At 42.0% G+C, this 18,020-nt stretch overlaps 1 protein-coding gene across 6 annotated transcripts in view; it reads left to right on the top strand.

The window, feature by feature from the left end:
* The window catches only part of dlg2 (discs, large homolog 2 (Drosophila)), an 823,880-nt gene that overhangs the window by 270,508 nt on the left and 535,352 nt on the right, over window positions 1-18,020 (top strand). For all 6 annotated transcript variants that reach the window (XM_072263309.1, XM_072263307.1, XM_072263311.1 and 3 more), the window contains one exon: window positions 306-422. In XM_072263309.1, coding sequence (XP_072119410.1) covers window positions 306-422 — 117 coding nt within the window. The remainder of the gene's footprint in view (window positions 1-305; window positions 423-18,020) is intronic.

The raw sequence follows: 18,020 nt of genomic DNA, 5'->3' as shown, positions 1-18,020 counted from the left end.
ATGTAACACACATTCATACAAAGTTTTAAGTTAGGTCTATTTGTTGCAAACAATTACTGCAACTGAATTCAGTGTTACCGTATCAATTCATAGTCACTATATGGGTAAGACAATCATGTGTTAAACATTTGTAGCCCTTTGCTACATAGGGGGAAATTGATCAGAGGTTTATGTGAAGCTTCAAATGATGCTTTATATGCTGCAACTGAAAGTCAAAAGTATTACACATAATATGTTTAGGAGATGCTACTGAGTATCAGATAATGTTTTTGTGTTATGACATCGCTCTTGCCTCTGGTTATTAGGTTAATCCCTGTGATGTACAAGCCCAGCTGCTTGACTTGACTGACATGGAAGAACAGCAATATGATCAGGAGTTTGAAGATGCTGTGAACTTTAAAGAAGGCACTGAATCCCTCCAGGTCAGTTTCAACTTTGGCCAGTGAACCCATTAAAAAAAATGCCTGAACTCTTCCAGTTGTTGAGACTATTTTCAAATAGGCTGGCCTCAGGCCTAGTCACTTAATAAACAGTAAATCCTTTCTAAAGTAGTAGTAACGTAGGCATTTTTTCTTGAAGCTGTAGTAATAAATTCACAGCATGTTTTTGTTTCATGCTTGTGAGGTCATAGTTTAAAGTAAATCTCCTTGCTTAACTTTAACATCCTCGAGTCTTAAATCATCAATAATAACATGATAACACTAAATCTAATAGTTGGAACTTACTGGTAAAAAGGGCAAAATAAAGAACATATATTTTGAATGATATCCAAGAGTAAGTTATAGTCATTGTCAGTTTTTTGAAACATAGTCACTGCAGGAAACGTAGTAATCATGTTATGCATTATCATGATCCAGAAAATATATTGAGGTTACTGAGCAAACAATCTGTTTAAATTATATTTTTGAGAAGTAAATATTGGAGTGATGCCTCCAGCTCTTCTTCCAATTGTACCTTAGGATCTTGCATATCCATGACAGAGCAAGTTTGGTTTGATGGCTCCTTTGAAAGACTGGGTCAAGCTAGTGGTGATTAGGCAGAGAATACATGTGGTGGCAAGAGTAATGTGCTAACAGTAACTCTAATCTTCTAATGTCTTCACTTAAGAAAATCAAATATTGGAAAAGAATTTTTTTCTTTAAAAAGAAACCTACCTTCATAGAGGCATTGGAAGGAAGAAACTAACTTTATATCCTTGGAGGATATTGACAACGAGCAGTTAAGAGATGAAAAAAATTAATGGGGTAAAGTAAGTCTCCAGAAATGAAAGGTGAAATTTCTGCTGGCAATTGTATAGGTACGACTGGAACAAAGTAAGGACAATCCACATAAGTAGAGTTTGGATGATTAGAATGGGAGGAAGGTCCTTTCATCAAATATGTCAAATTCTACAGAGAGGTCAAGAATGATGGAGATCACATAATGTACTAGGTTATAGTTAGGAATCCTGTTTTTTATGATTGTGGCTAAAACAGTTTTGTTCCTATATGAAAGGGAGAAATTTGATTATTGGCATTTGATGAAAGTACAACAAACCTAATTTTTTTATCATTAAGTAGAAAATACAAATAAATCACACAAAATAGTATATAGCAAGTCACAATGATTTCAAGGCTCATAATTCTTAGTCACTACTTGATTGTTGCTGTTGTTGGAAGAATTCCAATTCACTCATGAAACCACCCCTGGGCCCCAGGCACTGATCATGATCTTGGTTTGGGTAAAGTCCAATGAAACAGGGAAAGGCCACCCAATATTTTCACAAGCTTCACAAGGCAGAGAGACCCAGAAAAAAAGTGGAATATTAAGATTCCTTTGAGAGCCAAATTAGACTTGATTTACTGAATTGTCTCTTTCCATATCATGAGAGATATAAATATATAAGTTCAAGGATGTGCTCAAAACCTCCTTGGAAAAAATGCAATATCTCCACAGAGTCCTTGGGAATCTCTGGCTCATGACAGCTTAAAGTGGAGTAGGTGAATGTGGAATGGTATTGAGAACCTCAGATCCATGCATTTACCAGTTCATAGAAATCCTGTATAATTAGTGGTGGGAGATAGAACACCTTACAACTAACCAACTGCCTGCACATCAGCTATCACCTCCTCCGTTTATGGAAGATTCTATGGTTCCTATGAGCTTCATAAAAATAATTGAAAGTAAAGTATTCATTCCAAGGTGTGCCTTCAGGGAAGAGAATTTTAGTATTAGTTGCATTTTAGAGTAAAAGATGAAAGGGAAATACAAATATCTTGGCAATTCTATGCATCCCATGATTAACATTTACCTTGATGTCTTTTCATTACAAGTGGAGCTAATGACATTTCATTTTTGTTAACTCTTGAGGTGAAACATTTTCATGCTCACAGTATGTTAAAAAAATAGGTAACACTCACTTACCTCCCTGTTTAGCACATTATTTGTACTGTATATAGATTGCTTATAATATACATTTACCTTTAGTAATAGAAATACCATGATTTTTTGTCTTGATCCATCCTTGTTTTTGTCTCCAAAGCAAATTTGTGTGCATATATGTGATCCTCAGTAAAACTGGTTTTCAGATTGTAGACTCTTTCCCAGGAATAGGCAAATCAAAAACAAATTTATTAAGCTATTCAATTCTTTATCATTAATTCTTAGGATAGAAGTAAGTTGCTTGGCAGTGCTGAATTGTACATTGCTTTAAGGAGTTTTGACAAGAAAATCAGAAGTAGAAGTTAATGAACATTTAATCGGGAGAACATTCCTATTTTTTTTCATCATCTGAAAATTGGTGATGAATCCTACGTTCACAATAGGTCATACAATGTGACTGCCTCCATTGGTCAGAGTAAACCGTGGATACTGCATTCTAGCTGTCTAGATATGTAAGCCCGGGCAGTACAATATGGAGAGCATGCTGTTGTCTATGTAGCAAGCTCTCCCTCTCCACACATCTGATGAACCCAAAGGAACAGCAGAGACCGATACAGTTTGGTACCAGCAGTGTTGCAGGGGTTACCAGTCAGCATTGAACTCATATAGGACAGCCTTAGGGACTCCAGCTCTGGACTATTCCCTCAGGATTTACTCCCGAATCCTTCCCCATGAGTGGGTATAGCCACAAGGCAACAGAGGTTTGAGATTAGAGTTTTCCTTCTCCTAGATGAGCTGTCAACCATGGCTAATCACCTCTCACCCCATCTGCCCAAAGCCTCTGGTTTTAAGGTGCCAGTAACCCACCTTTGCTTGGTTTTCAGAGGCTATCTGAGGCATATGCCATTGAGAGCATTTAATAGGTAGTGGGAGCTTGTCTCATTGCTACCTCCCGCCCCCCCCGGCTATAACAACCTTAACGAACCAGGCCATACAATAGTGTTTTTCATAGATGCATACATATGTTTATAAATAAATATCTTGAAAAAATGTCTGTCATATATGAAAACTACATATCAATCAGACACATTAAAACACTGTTCATCTGCTTATGGGAAACTCTGATGTCCTATTCTTTATTTTTTGTAATTCAGATTTTTATTATTATTTATTCTTATTTAACGAAGCAGCACAGCATATCATAGAGCAGATACAGTACAGCATATTTATTGATATATTGAAAAATGATAAGTGTTCCACCAGTGAATCCATAAGTATTGCAGACCATAAGATAGCAATGTTTAAGAGGCATTTAGACAGACATATGAACAGGCAGGGAATTGAGTGATGTTAGCCACGACCTGGCAGATGTGCAGATTAAGTTGTATCATGTTATGGGCCAAAAGGCCTTTTTCTGTGCCATATTGTTCTATATTTTATTAACATTTTCACAATATCTTTACGTTATGACAGAGTCACAGCTCTGGAGTATGTCATCAGTTTCTGTACCGAGAACAGTCTGTTATATATCTGTTCATATTGAAATCATATTTACCAGAATGATGGCTGGTTTGGCTGTTAATTGGTTGGTGTTTCTGCACATAGAAACCATAGAAAAACTACAGCACAGAAACAGGCCTTTTGGCCCTTCTTGGCTGTGCCAAACCATTTTCTGCCTAGTCCCACTGACCTGCACACGGACCATATCCCTCCATACACCTCCCATCCATGTATCTGTCCAATTTATTCTTAAATGTTAAAAAAGAACCCACATTTACCACCTCGTCAGGCAGCTCATTCCATACTCCCACCACTCTCTGTGTGAAGAAGCCCCCCCTAATGTTCCCTTTAAACTTTTCCCCCCTCACCCTTAATCCATGTCCTCTAGTTTTTTTCTCCCCTTGCCTCAGTGGAAAAAGTCTGCTTGCATTCACTCTATCTATACCCATCATAATTTTATATACCTCTATCAAATCTGCCCTCATTCTTCTACGCTCCAGGGAATAAAGTCCTAACCTATTCAACCTTTCTCTGTAACTGAGATTCTCAAGTCCCGGCAACATCCTTGTAAACCTTCTCTGCACTCTTTCAACCTTATTTATATCCTTCCTGTAATTTGGTGAACAAAACTGAACACAATACTCCAGATTCGGCCTCACCAATGCCTTATACAACCTCATCATAACATTCCAGCTCTTATACTCAATACTTTGATTAATAAAGGCCAATGTACCAAAAGCTCTCTTTACGACCCTATCTACCTGTCATGCCACTTTTAGGGAATTTTGTATCTATATTCCCAGATCCCTCTGTTCTACTGCACTCCTCAGTGCCTTACCATTAACCCTGTATGTTCTACCTTGGTTTGTCCCTCCAACGTGCAATACCTCACACTTGTCCGTATTAAACTCTATCTGCCATTTTTCAGCCCATTTTTCCAGCTGGTCCAAGTCCCTCTGCAGGGTCTGAAAACCTTCCTCGCTGTCTACTACACCTCCAATCTTTGTATCATTAGCAAATTTGCTGATCCAATTTACCACATTATCTTCCAGATCATTGATATAGATGACAAATAACAGTGGACCCAGCACTGATCCCTGTGGCTCACCACTAGTCACAGGCCTCCACTCAGAGAAGCAATTCTCTACTACCACTCTTTGGCTTCTTCCATTGAGCCAATGTCTAATCCAATTTACCACCTCTCCATGTATACCTAGCGACTGAATTTTCCTAACTAACCTCCCATGCGGGACCTTGTCAAAGGCCTTACTGAGGTCCATGTAGACAATATCCACTGCCTTCTCTTCATCCACTTTCCTGGTAACCTCCTGGGAAAAACTCCAATAGATTGGTCAAACGTGACCTACCACGCACAAAGCCATGTTGACGCTCCCTAATAAGTCCCTGTCTATCCAAATGCTTGTAGATTCTGTCTCTTAGTACTCCCTCCAATAACTTACCTACTACCGATGTTAAACTTACCGGCCTATAATTTCCCGGATTACTTTTCGATCCTTTTTTAAACAACGGAACAAAGTGAGCCACTCTCCAATCCTCTGGCAGCTCACCTGCAGACAGCGACATTTTAAATATTTCTGCCAGGGCCCCTGCAATTCAACACTAGTCTCCTTCAAGGACCGAGGGAACACCCTGTCAGGCCCCAGGGATTTATCCACTTTAATTTTCCTCAAGACAGCAAGCACCTCCTCCTTTTCAATCTGTACAGTCTCCATGATCTCACTACTCGTTTCCCTTAATTCCATAGACTTCATGCCAGTTTCTTTAGTAAATACAGACGCAAAAACCTATTTAAGATCTCCCCCATTTCCTTTGGTTCTGCACATAGCCGACCACTCTGATCTTCAAGAGGACCAATTTTATCCCTTAGAATCCTTTTTCTCTTAATATACCTGTAAAAACTCTTTGGATTATCCTTCACTTTGACTGCCAAGGCAACCTCATGTCTTCTTTTAGCCCTCCTGATTTCTTTCTTAAGTATTTTCTTGCACTTCTTATACTCCTCAAGCACCTTATTTACTCCCTGTTTCCTATACATGTCATACAACTCCCTCTTCTTCTTTATCAGATTTGCAACATCCCTTGAGAACCAAGGTTCCTTATTCCTATTCACTTTGCCTTTAATCCTGACAGGAACATACAAACTCTGCACTCTCAAAATTTCTCCTTTGAAGGCTTCCCACCTACCGATCACATCTTTGCCAGAGAATAACCTGTCCCAATCCACGCTTTGTAGATCCTTTCTCATTTCTTCAAATTTGGCCTTCTTCCAGTTCAGAACCTCAACCCTAGGACCAGATCTATCCTTGTCCATCCTTGTACATTAAACAACATACATGGGGAAAGGTAATCTAGAGTGAGATAATGATGGATTCAAAATTAAATTTGAATAGCAGATAAGCATTCTGGTTGGAAGTGTAGTCTGATGCAGTTTCTATAAAGTTTGAAACACTTTGTAGCCAGTCCTTAGTTACATTTGGCTTCTGAATCGCCAGAAACAGTGAAATGATGGCCAGCTAATTTATTTGAAGTGCATGAAATTTCACACAGGACATAGCTATAACAGGCACTATTTATTAGTAACTAGTTTGATTTACTCTGGTCTATGGATGGGCCTAGTACTCAGCAAGTCCTATACTGAATTCAGGCAGAATGTCATTGGCATCCAAACAATCTCACTGAAACCCAGTTCTGCAATGAACAATGATGGTCTTTCTGTTTTCAGGGGGAGAGGTGCCTCTGAACTGTGTTTAGCACAAAAATGACAGTGTAATCTTTAGGTGGTATGTAGATCCTTTTTGTTGTTTTTTGTTTCATCACAGTGTTGTTTTGTGCTGGTAGATAAGATGTTTTAGAGTATTTTCACTAGCTGCATCAATGACCGTTTTTAGGTTGGGAGGTTGGCTGCTTCCCAGCTGCACAGAGAAACAATAGTCATTGGAGAAGGAAAATGGAACATTATGCGCTTCATTTTAAATGTGATAATCTAATCCTCAAGTTTTGGATTCTGTTTCCAATATTTTTTTCCTTCTCGCATACATCTTGTTTAAAGAAACTGCAGACAAGCAGTTATCAAAGGAGATGTAAGCTTGCTGCAAAAGTACCTCATTCTTGTCCTCTGTTGATAGGATGTAGATGCACCTAGGCTAACTTAAGGATTTCCAGAACAAAAAAACAATTGGAAAAGGGCCAAGTGCAACATGAGTACCTCAATACTTGATGGCAATAATTCTTTGTCTTGTTTATGAAGCTGTGGATAAATTGTTGTGCGGATTGTGTTAAAGATGCTGGCCTCTATCTGGTGTGTCAAAAAATTAGGCCGAAGATTTGTGAATAATGCCAGAAAGAAAAATATATCATTGGTAAGATTCATAATTTCACAGTAGAATATGTTCTAATATCGAAAAATAGGGAATTTGAACAGTAACTATCCACAGGAAAGGTTATTGTTGATAGATGATATATAACAGTTTAGTTATAACGAATTGTGGTATGGAATGTTTTAATTTGTAACAAAGGAGATTAATTAGAATGCATTATTGCTTATAACATTTTCTGAAATTAGAAAAAAATTAAGTATCTGGATTTTTAATTTACTCGTGGTTATATTGTTTGTAGTACCTGTTGCTACTTTGTTGATCTCAGAAAGTATGAGCTAATTTTTAGAATGCATTTGTTTCACAAGGTTAAGTCATCATAATGTTTTCTAGTTTCCACTCTGTTTTAAGTGCTTCTATGCAAGAATATTTCTTGCGATAATTTATTTTACTAATGTACAATCTACTGCAAAACATCAGATTTTTATATATTTCACTTTATAAACACAAGATCTTTCAGCACCAATAGGTGATCTGCTGCAGAATGATCTTTTCCTTAGAGTGTTTTATTAGGAAAATGTGCTGCAGAGAAGGATTTGTAAATAGAAAGGGAAAAATAAGTTAAGAAAAATTCATTGCATAAACTTTATCTATCAAGATTTGTACTTCACACAACCTTGATCTAGATAATTTTTGTTTTCAAATTATTGCAATATTGTCAGGCTTTTAAACAAAACAATCCAGTCACATTAACTTATCAAAATCAAAATAATGATGCATATATTTAATTCGAGCAAATCTGAAAACCCTTAATTGTTCAATTTCTGAGTTGTTATATGGAACAGAGAAATTGCTGTGGTTAAAGGGAAGTAAAGACAAAATACAGAGTAGATGGAAGGAGAGAGTACATGACATGGTGGTGTAAGGGAAAAAAGGTTGATTTCTGCCTTAGAGGTGAAATGCGCTTGAGTTGAAAGTTGACCTTTTGCAACACATTTTATAAAGCCATATATCTGCCCTAGTAGTCTTTGACGGAGTGCTACTTTGAAAGGTTTCCAGGTGCATTTAAAAGCAGTTCAATGGGTTTAATTAAACATAATGTAATTAAAACATTAAAACAAAATTAAATAAACTGACTCATACACTTAGCTTTTACCTCGTAGTTGGTGACCCCATTCAAATGATGATTAATACCATGATACATTTTCTTGCCAAGGGAAAATTTAATGCAAACATAAGAGCAAAGAGCCATTCTTTTGACTAATTTGAAAAATTAGTTATTTTTGGGAGGTTGATTGTAACAAAACAATTGCCATTCAACTATCAGGATGCAAGAGTAGGCATTTTCTCAGTTAAAAAAAACAGTAGAAATAGAAAGTCTGTAAGGGAAGTGAAATGCAGGAAGGCGCCTGAAGGTGTCTGCAGACTTGTAGAATAGATGTATAATTTGTGGTAGTTCAATGTTGGTAAGTGTAAAATGACATATTTTGTGTGAAAAATAAGATATATTTTCAGAAAGTCTTTGTCTAAATGGGATAGAAGAATAGAATGATCTAAAAACCTGTACCATTTAATGTGGCATTGGAATTTATTAACCCTATAGAAAGCCAGCCATTGGATTCATTTTCAGAACATATTTGAAAGGTAGCAAGATTATGATAATCTTATTTAGAATCATGGTTAAGCCACTCCTGGAATACTTGTGTAACCAGGTGACCACTGGATCTTATTCAGTATTGTTAAAAGTGTACTTAGACATCCATCTGGGTAATGCTAGAATAGTTGTCTATGCCTTTAAGGGAGACAGTGATGTTATTACGCACGCGCAGGATAGTGGGGAGATCATTTTGCTTTCTACGGAAGACGTGGTATGGCGTTGGAACTGGATTCTTCCCAGTGTGTGCTGGGCATGGTGAGGAAAGATTTTCTCGAGTGAGTGACTCAACGCTGGATCGCGTGGCTTGGGCAAAGTTCCTCACCATCCAAGTAGGATTGCCACTACCATATTTGTACCATATTATTTCTGGTATTTTTATACTGCATATGCAATTCTGTCCATAAACAAGGGTGTGAATTGGAAGTTAAAATGAGATTGTAACGGCAAGAACTGTTTGTAAATTCGTTCATTTTGTTTCGCGACCCTCTACTGGCACTTAAACATCGAAAACCGATAAAGGAATTAAAACCCGAAAAAGTCTTTGTTGTCCTGAGTGTGTACTTTTTCCCCAGGCTACAAAATCTGGTACCAGGAGTGGGGCTAATTCCAAGCCAGTTGAGAGGGTCTCTGATTGTTGTATGCGGTGTAATATACAGTACCTAATACGGTAGTGGTGAAGACAGAACTGAGTTCCCGTCGGGCAGAAGGATAGAGCGCGGTAGAGCCTCGTGGAAAGCACGCTGGAGCCTCGGGAACGGGCTAGGATGTCAGCGACTGACGTCAGGACGCAGAGCGGTGACGTGGACTTTGGGAACTGCGGGCTGTGAAGGCAGCGCGTTTGCAGCAAAGGACGGCGGCAGCTCCCTTTTGCAGGCTTGTTGTGTGAACTTTAATGACTTGAGGTTTTACTATGTCACGCTCAGAGGACACACCAGTTGAACTTGATTTGAATGAACAAATTCGGGAATTGTGTAGTAGGTATGCTGAAGCCATGGCAACCATTGATAAATTAAGCAAAAGGTCCTATGTATATGTCCTAAGGGAAAGACACATTGTTCCATTTACGGAGGATGTTGAGAAAGATGGGAGGTCTGTTGATGACTTTATTGAAGAAGTACAATGTGCACTTAATAGTAGAAATCAGTCTGGCCAGGATCAGTATGACTTGGTTATGTCCCTGCTCAGGGGTGCAGCCTTAGAGGAAGCACGTATGCGCAGTGATGCTGAGGAAGACCGGGCTGATGACTTGTTCACCTATCTCAGGAAAAGTTTTTAGAGACAAGCATAGTGCACCCCAACTGTGGCATAGCTTCTACAGTCGCAAACAGCGTGAGGGTGAAGATGTAAGAGAGTTTTCACATGCCCTAGCCCAAGCTCTTAACTTGGTACTGAAGCACTTCCCCGATGCCATGACCAATAAGAGGGTGGTGCTAAGACATCAATTTATAGAGGGGATCAGGGATCTTTCCTGCAGAAGGGAGCTCCACAGATTTGTGCGGTCCACCCTGAGTCCTCAGTGATAGGAGTGAAGGAGGAGGCTCGTCTGTGGCTTGTAGAAGAGCCCCTGGGAAATACAAAGTCTGGAAAGTCAAAGTGTAACAGTAGCCAGGCACAATGCTCGATTCTTAAAGCTCGGGAGTCTGAGTCTGTCACACTAGATGACGTCTTTAAAGTGGTCGCAGAGCAGGGCAAAGCACTTTGTGAATTGACTCAAGCAGTGAAAGATCTCACTGTACAGAGGGATTTTACACGCGCTACTAGTGGCAGACGTAATTTACGGCCTAGGTTCACAGAAGATGGGCAACCAATATGTTTCAAGTGTCAGGTGGGAGGGCATTTGGCCAAGAATTGCCCACGGAAGTGGGGTGCAAGGGAAGTGGAGTCTGCATCCTCCTCCCCTCAAGAGGTGTGGCGTAACCTCATCAATACAGATAATGTACAGCTACCCTGTGACCAGTTGTTGCAACGCGCTGTAGGGACATGTCCAGTTGTGGAGCTTGAAATATCAGGTGTCGCTGTCCGTTGTCTGTTGGACACAGGTAGTCAGGTAAGCACCCTGACTGAGCAGTTCTTTTGAGAACACTTGAATGGAGAAAATAAGGGTATGTTGTCCACTGCTGGCTGGCTTAGGCTCGCAGCTGCCAACGGTCTTGATATTCCTTATCTTGGGTATCGAGAGCTAGAAGTTCAAGCAATGGGCATGAAGATAGCAAATTGTGGTTTTCTATTAGTCAGGGATCCTGTTAGCACTGAACCCCCTATCCTATGTATTGTAGGCATGAACATTATCAGCCAGTGTAAGCAACTTGTCTATGCAGTGTTTGACTTTGATGTCCCATATCGTCGGGGTAGGAGCGATACCGTGGCTGATGCACCTCTAGGCAGCCATTTGCAGGGGAGCCTGAGCCTGTCTCAGAGGATGCGAAGTTTGGGGAGTCTGTGGCGATTGGTAGTTTGATCAATCGCGGCACTGCCCTTGACCTGGCACTGGTTACTAATGGTCTTAACAGCTGTAGGGTTAAGCAGATTCGAGCCTGGGAAGCTGGTACTAGTGAGGTAAGTGGTCCGACGGAAGAGAACACTCCAACCCTCCCAGGTTATTCTAATGGGGACTTGCGTACTTTTCAACAGCAAGACCCTGTGTTAGGTGTCCTAAGAGACTTATGGGATCAGAAAAGGAAGATGAGTGGCCAGGAGTGTAAAACTCTTCCTAAGCCTGTTTTGTCTCTGTTAAGGCACTGGGACAGTATCAGGGAGCGTAACGGGTTACTGTATAGGCTAGTTGAGGATGAAAAGCTTGGGGAGTGTTACCAGCTTCTGGTACCTATCAGCTTGAGGAGCAAAGTGTTAGAGTATGTACATGATTCTATGGGCCATCAAGGCATAGAATGTACTCTGCAGTTGTTGAGAAGTCGATGTTTTTGGGTGGGCTTACATGAGGATGTGGCACGGTGGGTCAAAAATTGTCCACGTTATGTACTAACTAAGATGCACAGCCTAGGATCTGCACACCCCCCCATGAAGTCTTTCTGGCTTCTAGGCCGCTTGAAGTTGTAGCGGTAGATTTCACTGTGTTGGAGCCGGCAAGTGACTGGCGTGAGAATGTCTTAGTGGTCACAGATGTTTTCACCAAATTTACCCAAGCATTTCCGACTCGGGATCAAAAGGCGGATACCACAGCAAGGTTTCCTTGAGGGAATGGTTCATGAAGTACGGTGTTCCTGAGAGATTGCATTCTGACCAGGACCATAACTTCGAAAGTGAGGTCATAGCGGAGCTTTGCAAACTATACGGGGTAAAGAAAAGTCGTACCACACCTCATCATCCTACTGGCAATGCGCAGTGTGAGCATTTCAACAGGACGATGCATGATTTGTTGCATATGTTGCCTCCAGAAAAGAAGCGCAGATGGCCAGAATATCTACCCGAGTTGGTGTATCCATATAATGCGACATCTCACGCCACCACCGGGTATTCACCTTATTATCAGTTGTTTGGGGTGGATCCCCACTTGCTCGTGGATGCTCTGCTGGAGCAAGAACAGACAGTGGACCAGAAACATAACTGGCTAGCTGTACACGAGAGCCGACTGAGGGATGTGCATGCCAGAGCAAAAGAATACTCTGAACAGAAGGCAGCAGAACGCATTGCCTGGCAGGAGGACAAAGTGTACTGTCCCAAAGTTGACGTAGATGTGCTGGTTTACTTGAGGAACAGACCATTAGGCCGTAATAAGATCCTGGATGCTTGGAACTCAACCGTCTACAGGGTGGTAGAGGTACTGGGTAACACCTACATGGTGGAACCTTGGGAGGGTGGGCCTAGCAAGAGGGTGAACAGGGTAGACATCAGGCCCTGTGAGAACCATCCCACTCCAACTACCCGAAGGAGACTGCAGACTCCAGTAACTCAGGCCAGCTCACCTCTGGGGCATGAATCAGATTCTGAGGATTCAGAGAATGGTGTGATAGTGGTAGAAGATATGTCAGAACAGGGTGTACAGAGTCTTGACCCTAGCCTAGACAGCATATCTTCCGAAAATATGACACCTTCTGGAACTGAGACGGGAGAGCCGACAACGGCTAATGCAGGGGCAGAGGTCAGTAGCCCTCTTGTAGCAGCACCCCGCAGGAGTAAACAAGTAAATGCTGGACAGCACCCTAACCCACATCACGAACCGAGGTCAGTCCTTGATGAGGTCTCCATAAGTCCAGCAGCAGTGTCGGATATACTGGGTAGTCTCAGTTCAGTTCTCTTTAGAGAAGCAGTTAAGGAAGTTAAAAGTACCCTTGTAGTGAGCGAGTAATCGAGGACGATTACTTGAATGCAGGGGAGAATGTAACCGGGTGACCATTGGATCTTATTCAGTATTGTTAAAAGTGTACTTAGACATCCATCTGGGTAATGCTAGAATAGTTGTCTCTGCCTTTAAGGGAGACAGTTATGTCATTACGCACATGCGGGATAGTGGGGAGACCATTTTGCTTTCTGTGGAAGTCGTGGTAGGGTGTTGGAATTGGGTTCTTCCCAGTGTGTGCTGGGCATGGTGAGGAAAGATTTTCTCGAGTGAATGACTCAACGCTGGATCGCGTGGCTTGGGCAAAGTTCCTCACCATCCAAGTAGGATTGCCACTACCATATTTGTACCATATTAATTCTGGTATTTTTATACTGCGTACGCAATTCCGTCCATACACAAGGGTGTGAATCGGAAGTTAAAATGAGATTGTAACGGCAAGAGCTGTTTGTAAATTCGTTCATTTTGTTTCGCGACCCTCTACTGGCACTTAAGCGTTGAAAACCGATAAAGGAATTAAAACCCGAAAAAGTCTTTGTTGTCCTGAGTGTGTACTTTTTCCCCAGGCTACACTTGTCATACCTGAAACAATCCACCTCAGGCAACATCCTGGTGAAACCTTTCTGCACCTGAGTGTAAAACCCTTCCCAAAGTATGATGATTTCCACAAATTACTTCAGTTGAGGCCAAACCAATCTCTTATAATATTGCACCATTATCTTCCCTGCTTCAGTATGACATGCCTTTTGATGTAGCTGGATTTTCATGAAGAAAATAACAAATATACATTTCTTAGTCATAGTCATAGTCATACTTTATTGATCCCGGGGGAAACTGGATTTTTGTTACAGTTGCTCCATAAATAATAAATAATAATATAACCATAAATAGTTAAATAGTAATATGTAAATTATGCCAGGAAATAAGTCCAGGACCAGCCTATTGGCTCAGGGTGTCTGACCCTCCAAGGGCGGAGTTGTAAAGTTTGATGGCCACAGGCAGGAATGACTTCCTATGACGCTCTGTGTTGCATCTCGGTGGAATGAGTCTCTGGCTGAATGTACTCCTGTGCCCAACCAGTACATTATGTAGTGGATCGGAGACATTGTCCAAGATGGCATGCAACTTAGACAGCATCCTCTTTTCAGACACCACCGTCAGAGAGTCCAGTTCCATCCCCACAACATCAATGGCCTTACGAATGAGTTTGTTGATTCTGTTGGTGTCTGCTACCCTCAGCCTGCTGCCCCAGCACACAACAGCAAACATGATCGCACTGGCCACCACAGACTCGTAGAACATCCTCGGCATTGTCCGGCAGATGTTAAAGGACCTCAGTCTCCTCAGGAAATAGAGACGGCTCTGACTCTTCTTGTAGACAGCCTCAGTGTTCTTTGACCAGTCCAGTTTATTGTCAATTCGTATCCCCAGGTATTTGTAATCCCCCACCATGTCCACACTGACCCCCTGGATGGAAACAGGGGTCGCCAGTACCTTAGCTCTCCTCGGGTCTACCACCAGCTCCTTAGTCTTTTTCACATTAAGCTGCAGATAATTCTGCTCACACCATGTGACAGTTTCCTACCGTAGCCCTGTACTCAGCCTCATCTCCCTTGCTGATGCATCCAACTATGGCAGAGTCATCAAAAAACTTCTGAAGACGACAAGACTCTGTGCAGTAGTTGAAGTCCGAGGTGCAAATAGTCAAGAGAAAGTGAGATAAGACAGTCCCCTGTGGAGCCCCAGTGCTGCTGATCACTCTGTCGGACACACAGTGTTGCAAGCACAGGTACTGTGGTCTGCCAGTCAGGTAATCAAGAATCAATGACACCAGAAAAGCATCCACCTGCATCGCTGTCAGCTTCTCCCCCAGCAGAGCAGGGCGGGTGGTGTTGAACGTACTGGAGAAGTCAAAAAGCATGATCCTCACAGTGCTCGCTGGCTTGTCCAGGTGGGCGTAGACACGGTTCAGCAGGTAGACGATGGCATCCTCAACTCCTAGTCGGAGCTGGTAGGCAAACTGGAGGAGATCTAGGTGTGGCCTGACCACAGGCCGGAGCAGCTCCAGCTCTCTAGTGTCTTCATGATGTGGGAGGTCAATGCCACCGGTCTGTAGTCATTGAGGCCGCTGGGGCGCGGCATCTTCGGCACAGGGACGAGGCAGGACGTCTTCCACAGCACAGGAACCCTCTGTAGCCTCAGGCTCAGGTTGAATACATGGCGAAGTACTCCACATAGCTGAGGGGCACAGGCTCTGAGCACCCTGTGTACTGACACCATCTGGTCTTGCAGCCTTGCTTGGGTTGAGACGTTTCAGCTGTCTTCTCACCTGTTCAGCTGTGAAGCCCACTGCGGTGGTTTCGTGTGGGGAAGGGGTATAGTCTTGAGAGCAGGGTGGGGGACTGTGAGGAGGGGTAGGAGGGGAGAGTGGAATATGTGTTGGTTGGGGGCAGACAACAGATGACTCGTGGGGGATGGGCAGGAGCCACAATGTCAAATCTGTTAAAGAACAGGTTAAGTTTGTTGGCCTTGTCCACACTGCCTTCAGCTCCTCTGTTGCTAGTTTGCCAGAGCCCTAGTGATGGTCCTCATCCCCCTCCAGACCTCTCTCATGTTGTTCTGCTGGTGTTTCCACTCAAGCTTTCTCCTGTACCTGTCTTTAGCCTCCTTGATCCTGGCTTTCAGGTCCCTCTGTATTGCCCTCAGCTCCTCCCTATTTCCATCTCTAAACACCCTCCTTTTAGCATTCAGGATGTCCTTAATGTCCTTTGTTACCCATATCTTGTTATTTGAATAACAAAGGACAGTTCTTGTCGGACCATTGCAGTCCACACAGAAGTTGATGTAATCAGTGATGCACTCTGTGAGCCCATCAATATCCTCTCCATGTGGCTCACAGGGTACCTGCCAGTCTGTCACCTCAAAACAACCCTGGAGCACCTCATAAGCCTCCTCCGACCATTTTCTTACTGTCCTCGAGGTTGCAGGTTTACTCTTCACCAGAGGCACGTAGCAGGGTTTTAGATGCACTAGGTTGTGATCTGACCTTCCCAGTGGGGGGAAGGGAGAGGAGCTGTACGCATCCTTAACGTTAGCGTACATCAAATCCAGAGTCCTCTCCCCTCTGGTTGTACAGCTCACATACTGCATGAAGTTGGGCAGTGTTCTAGCCATGGTAACATGGTTGAAGTCACTCGGGATGGTAATGAGGGCACTCGGGTGCTGGGTTTGTAATCTGGCTGTGACGGTGTAAATGATGTTATAGGCCGATGTCGGGTTGGCAGAGGGAGGGATGTACACAACAACCACAATTGCATGCGAGGTTTCCCTTGGCAAATAATATGGCTGGAGTCCAAGGGCAAAAAGTTCAATATACGGGCTACAAACACGTTCCTTGATCGTAATATGCCCAGGATTGCACCATCTGTTGTTTATCAGAACCGCAAGCCCACCTCCTTTACACTTACCACTCTCAGTGCAATTCCAGTCAGCTCGAACGGTCTGGAAGCCCTCTATGGAAACGCTTTGATCGGGTATGTCCTCGTGCAGCCACGTTTCAGTAAAACACATGACACTGCTCTCCCGAAATGTTCTCTGACTCCTGACAAGCACTGTCAATTCGTCCATTTTTTTCCCCAGCGATCTCACATTTCCCATGATGAGAGAGGGGAGACACAGCTTATAACTTCTCTTCTCCATAAGCCTCTGTTGTCTCAACCCAGTCCTCTTCCCTCGCCTTTTTGATCTTCCTCTGCATCCTCTGTGTGTTTTCCTCCAGACTTCAGCCGGGATGTCCGCTGCTCTTTTCGCTAAACCGGCCATCATGAGCGCAATCAGTTTTGTCCCTGGAATAAACAATGCGACCATCCTGCTGCCACGCTAACGAGATGTGTCCGAATGTAACTATTTCCAGCGCTAAAAAAACAAATAAAACTCTCTCCACCAGCATGTTAGAGAGGGTGCAGCTTCAACGTGTTACTGTGAGAAAAAAATACAACAAATAACCTAAGTTAAAAAGTTTAAAAAGTAGGAAACTAAAGGGAGCAACTGTAACCGGCTGCATGCACAACCAGCGCATGCGCATTTGGAAATTTTGCAGCATCTGTAGAATCTCTTGTGTTTGTGGTTGTGTATATATACATTTATGTTTTAAATATTTTCCAAGATCATAACGATAATGTCTATGCAGTCAAGCTTACAGTGCCTTAAATTTCTTTGATACTGTATCATTGCATCATCATTTAAGAGTCTTTGCAGATTTAATTGGGCATCAGCACATCATTTGTATGGGTGATGATTTATGCTGTCTCCAGGCATACTTGTAACTTATTTTTTAGTCCACAGGAACCAAATAAATAGAGAGAAACTTGATAAAACAATTAAATTATGTGTAGTTGTGTGCACTAATCACCAGCCCTGCCCTGATGAATAAAATATTTTTTGCTGGGCAGATGAACATTATACTCTAGATGTTTATTTGTATTCTAGTACTTTAGGTCTTAATAGTTGCATTATGTTGTTGTATATTATTTGTCTGTTCCCTACCGAGCACTCAGTTCTCCTTCATTTTTTTTAACTTTTCAAATATTTTCAAAGATCGTAACAATATGAATATTGGAAAAGAGCAAAATGAAATCCTACTGAGAAGCAATTTAGATATGTATTGAGAGGAAATGTTATGGGCTAATTCGGTTAGTACTGGAAAATGAACGTAGTGATCATGATGCGTCTTTAACCTAGCACATTGGATCTGGTGTAGACAACAAATGGAATTAATACCTTCTTACCATTTTAATCATTTCTGAATCCATCTGCACTATCTTGGCTATTGATTGCCTTAGTGAATCAGCCCAAAAATCTGTTTTATCAA

The sequence above is a fragment of the Mobula birostris genome, chromosome 7 (genome assembly GCF_030028105.1).
Source record: "Mobula birostris isolate sMobBir1 chromosome 7, sMobBir1.hap1, whole genome shotgun sequence".
NCBI classification, from domain to species: Eukaryota; Metazoa; Chordata; class Chondrichthyes; order Myliobatiformes; family Myliobatidae; genus Mobula; species Mobula birostris.
Note: the sequence above shows the minus strand (reverse complement) of the source record. Positions and strands in the feature narration are given on the sequence as shown.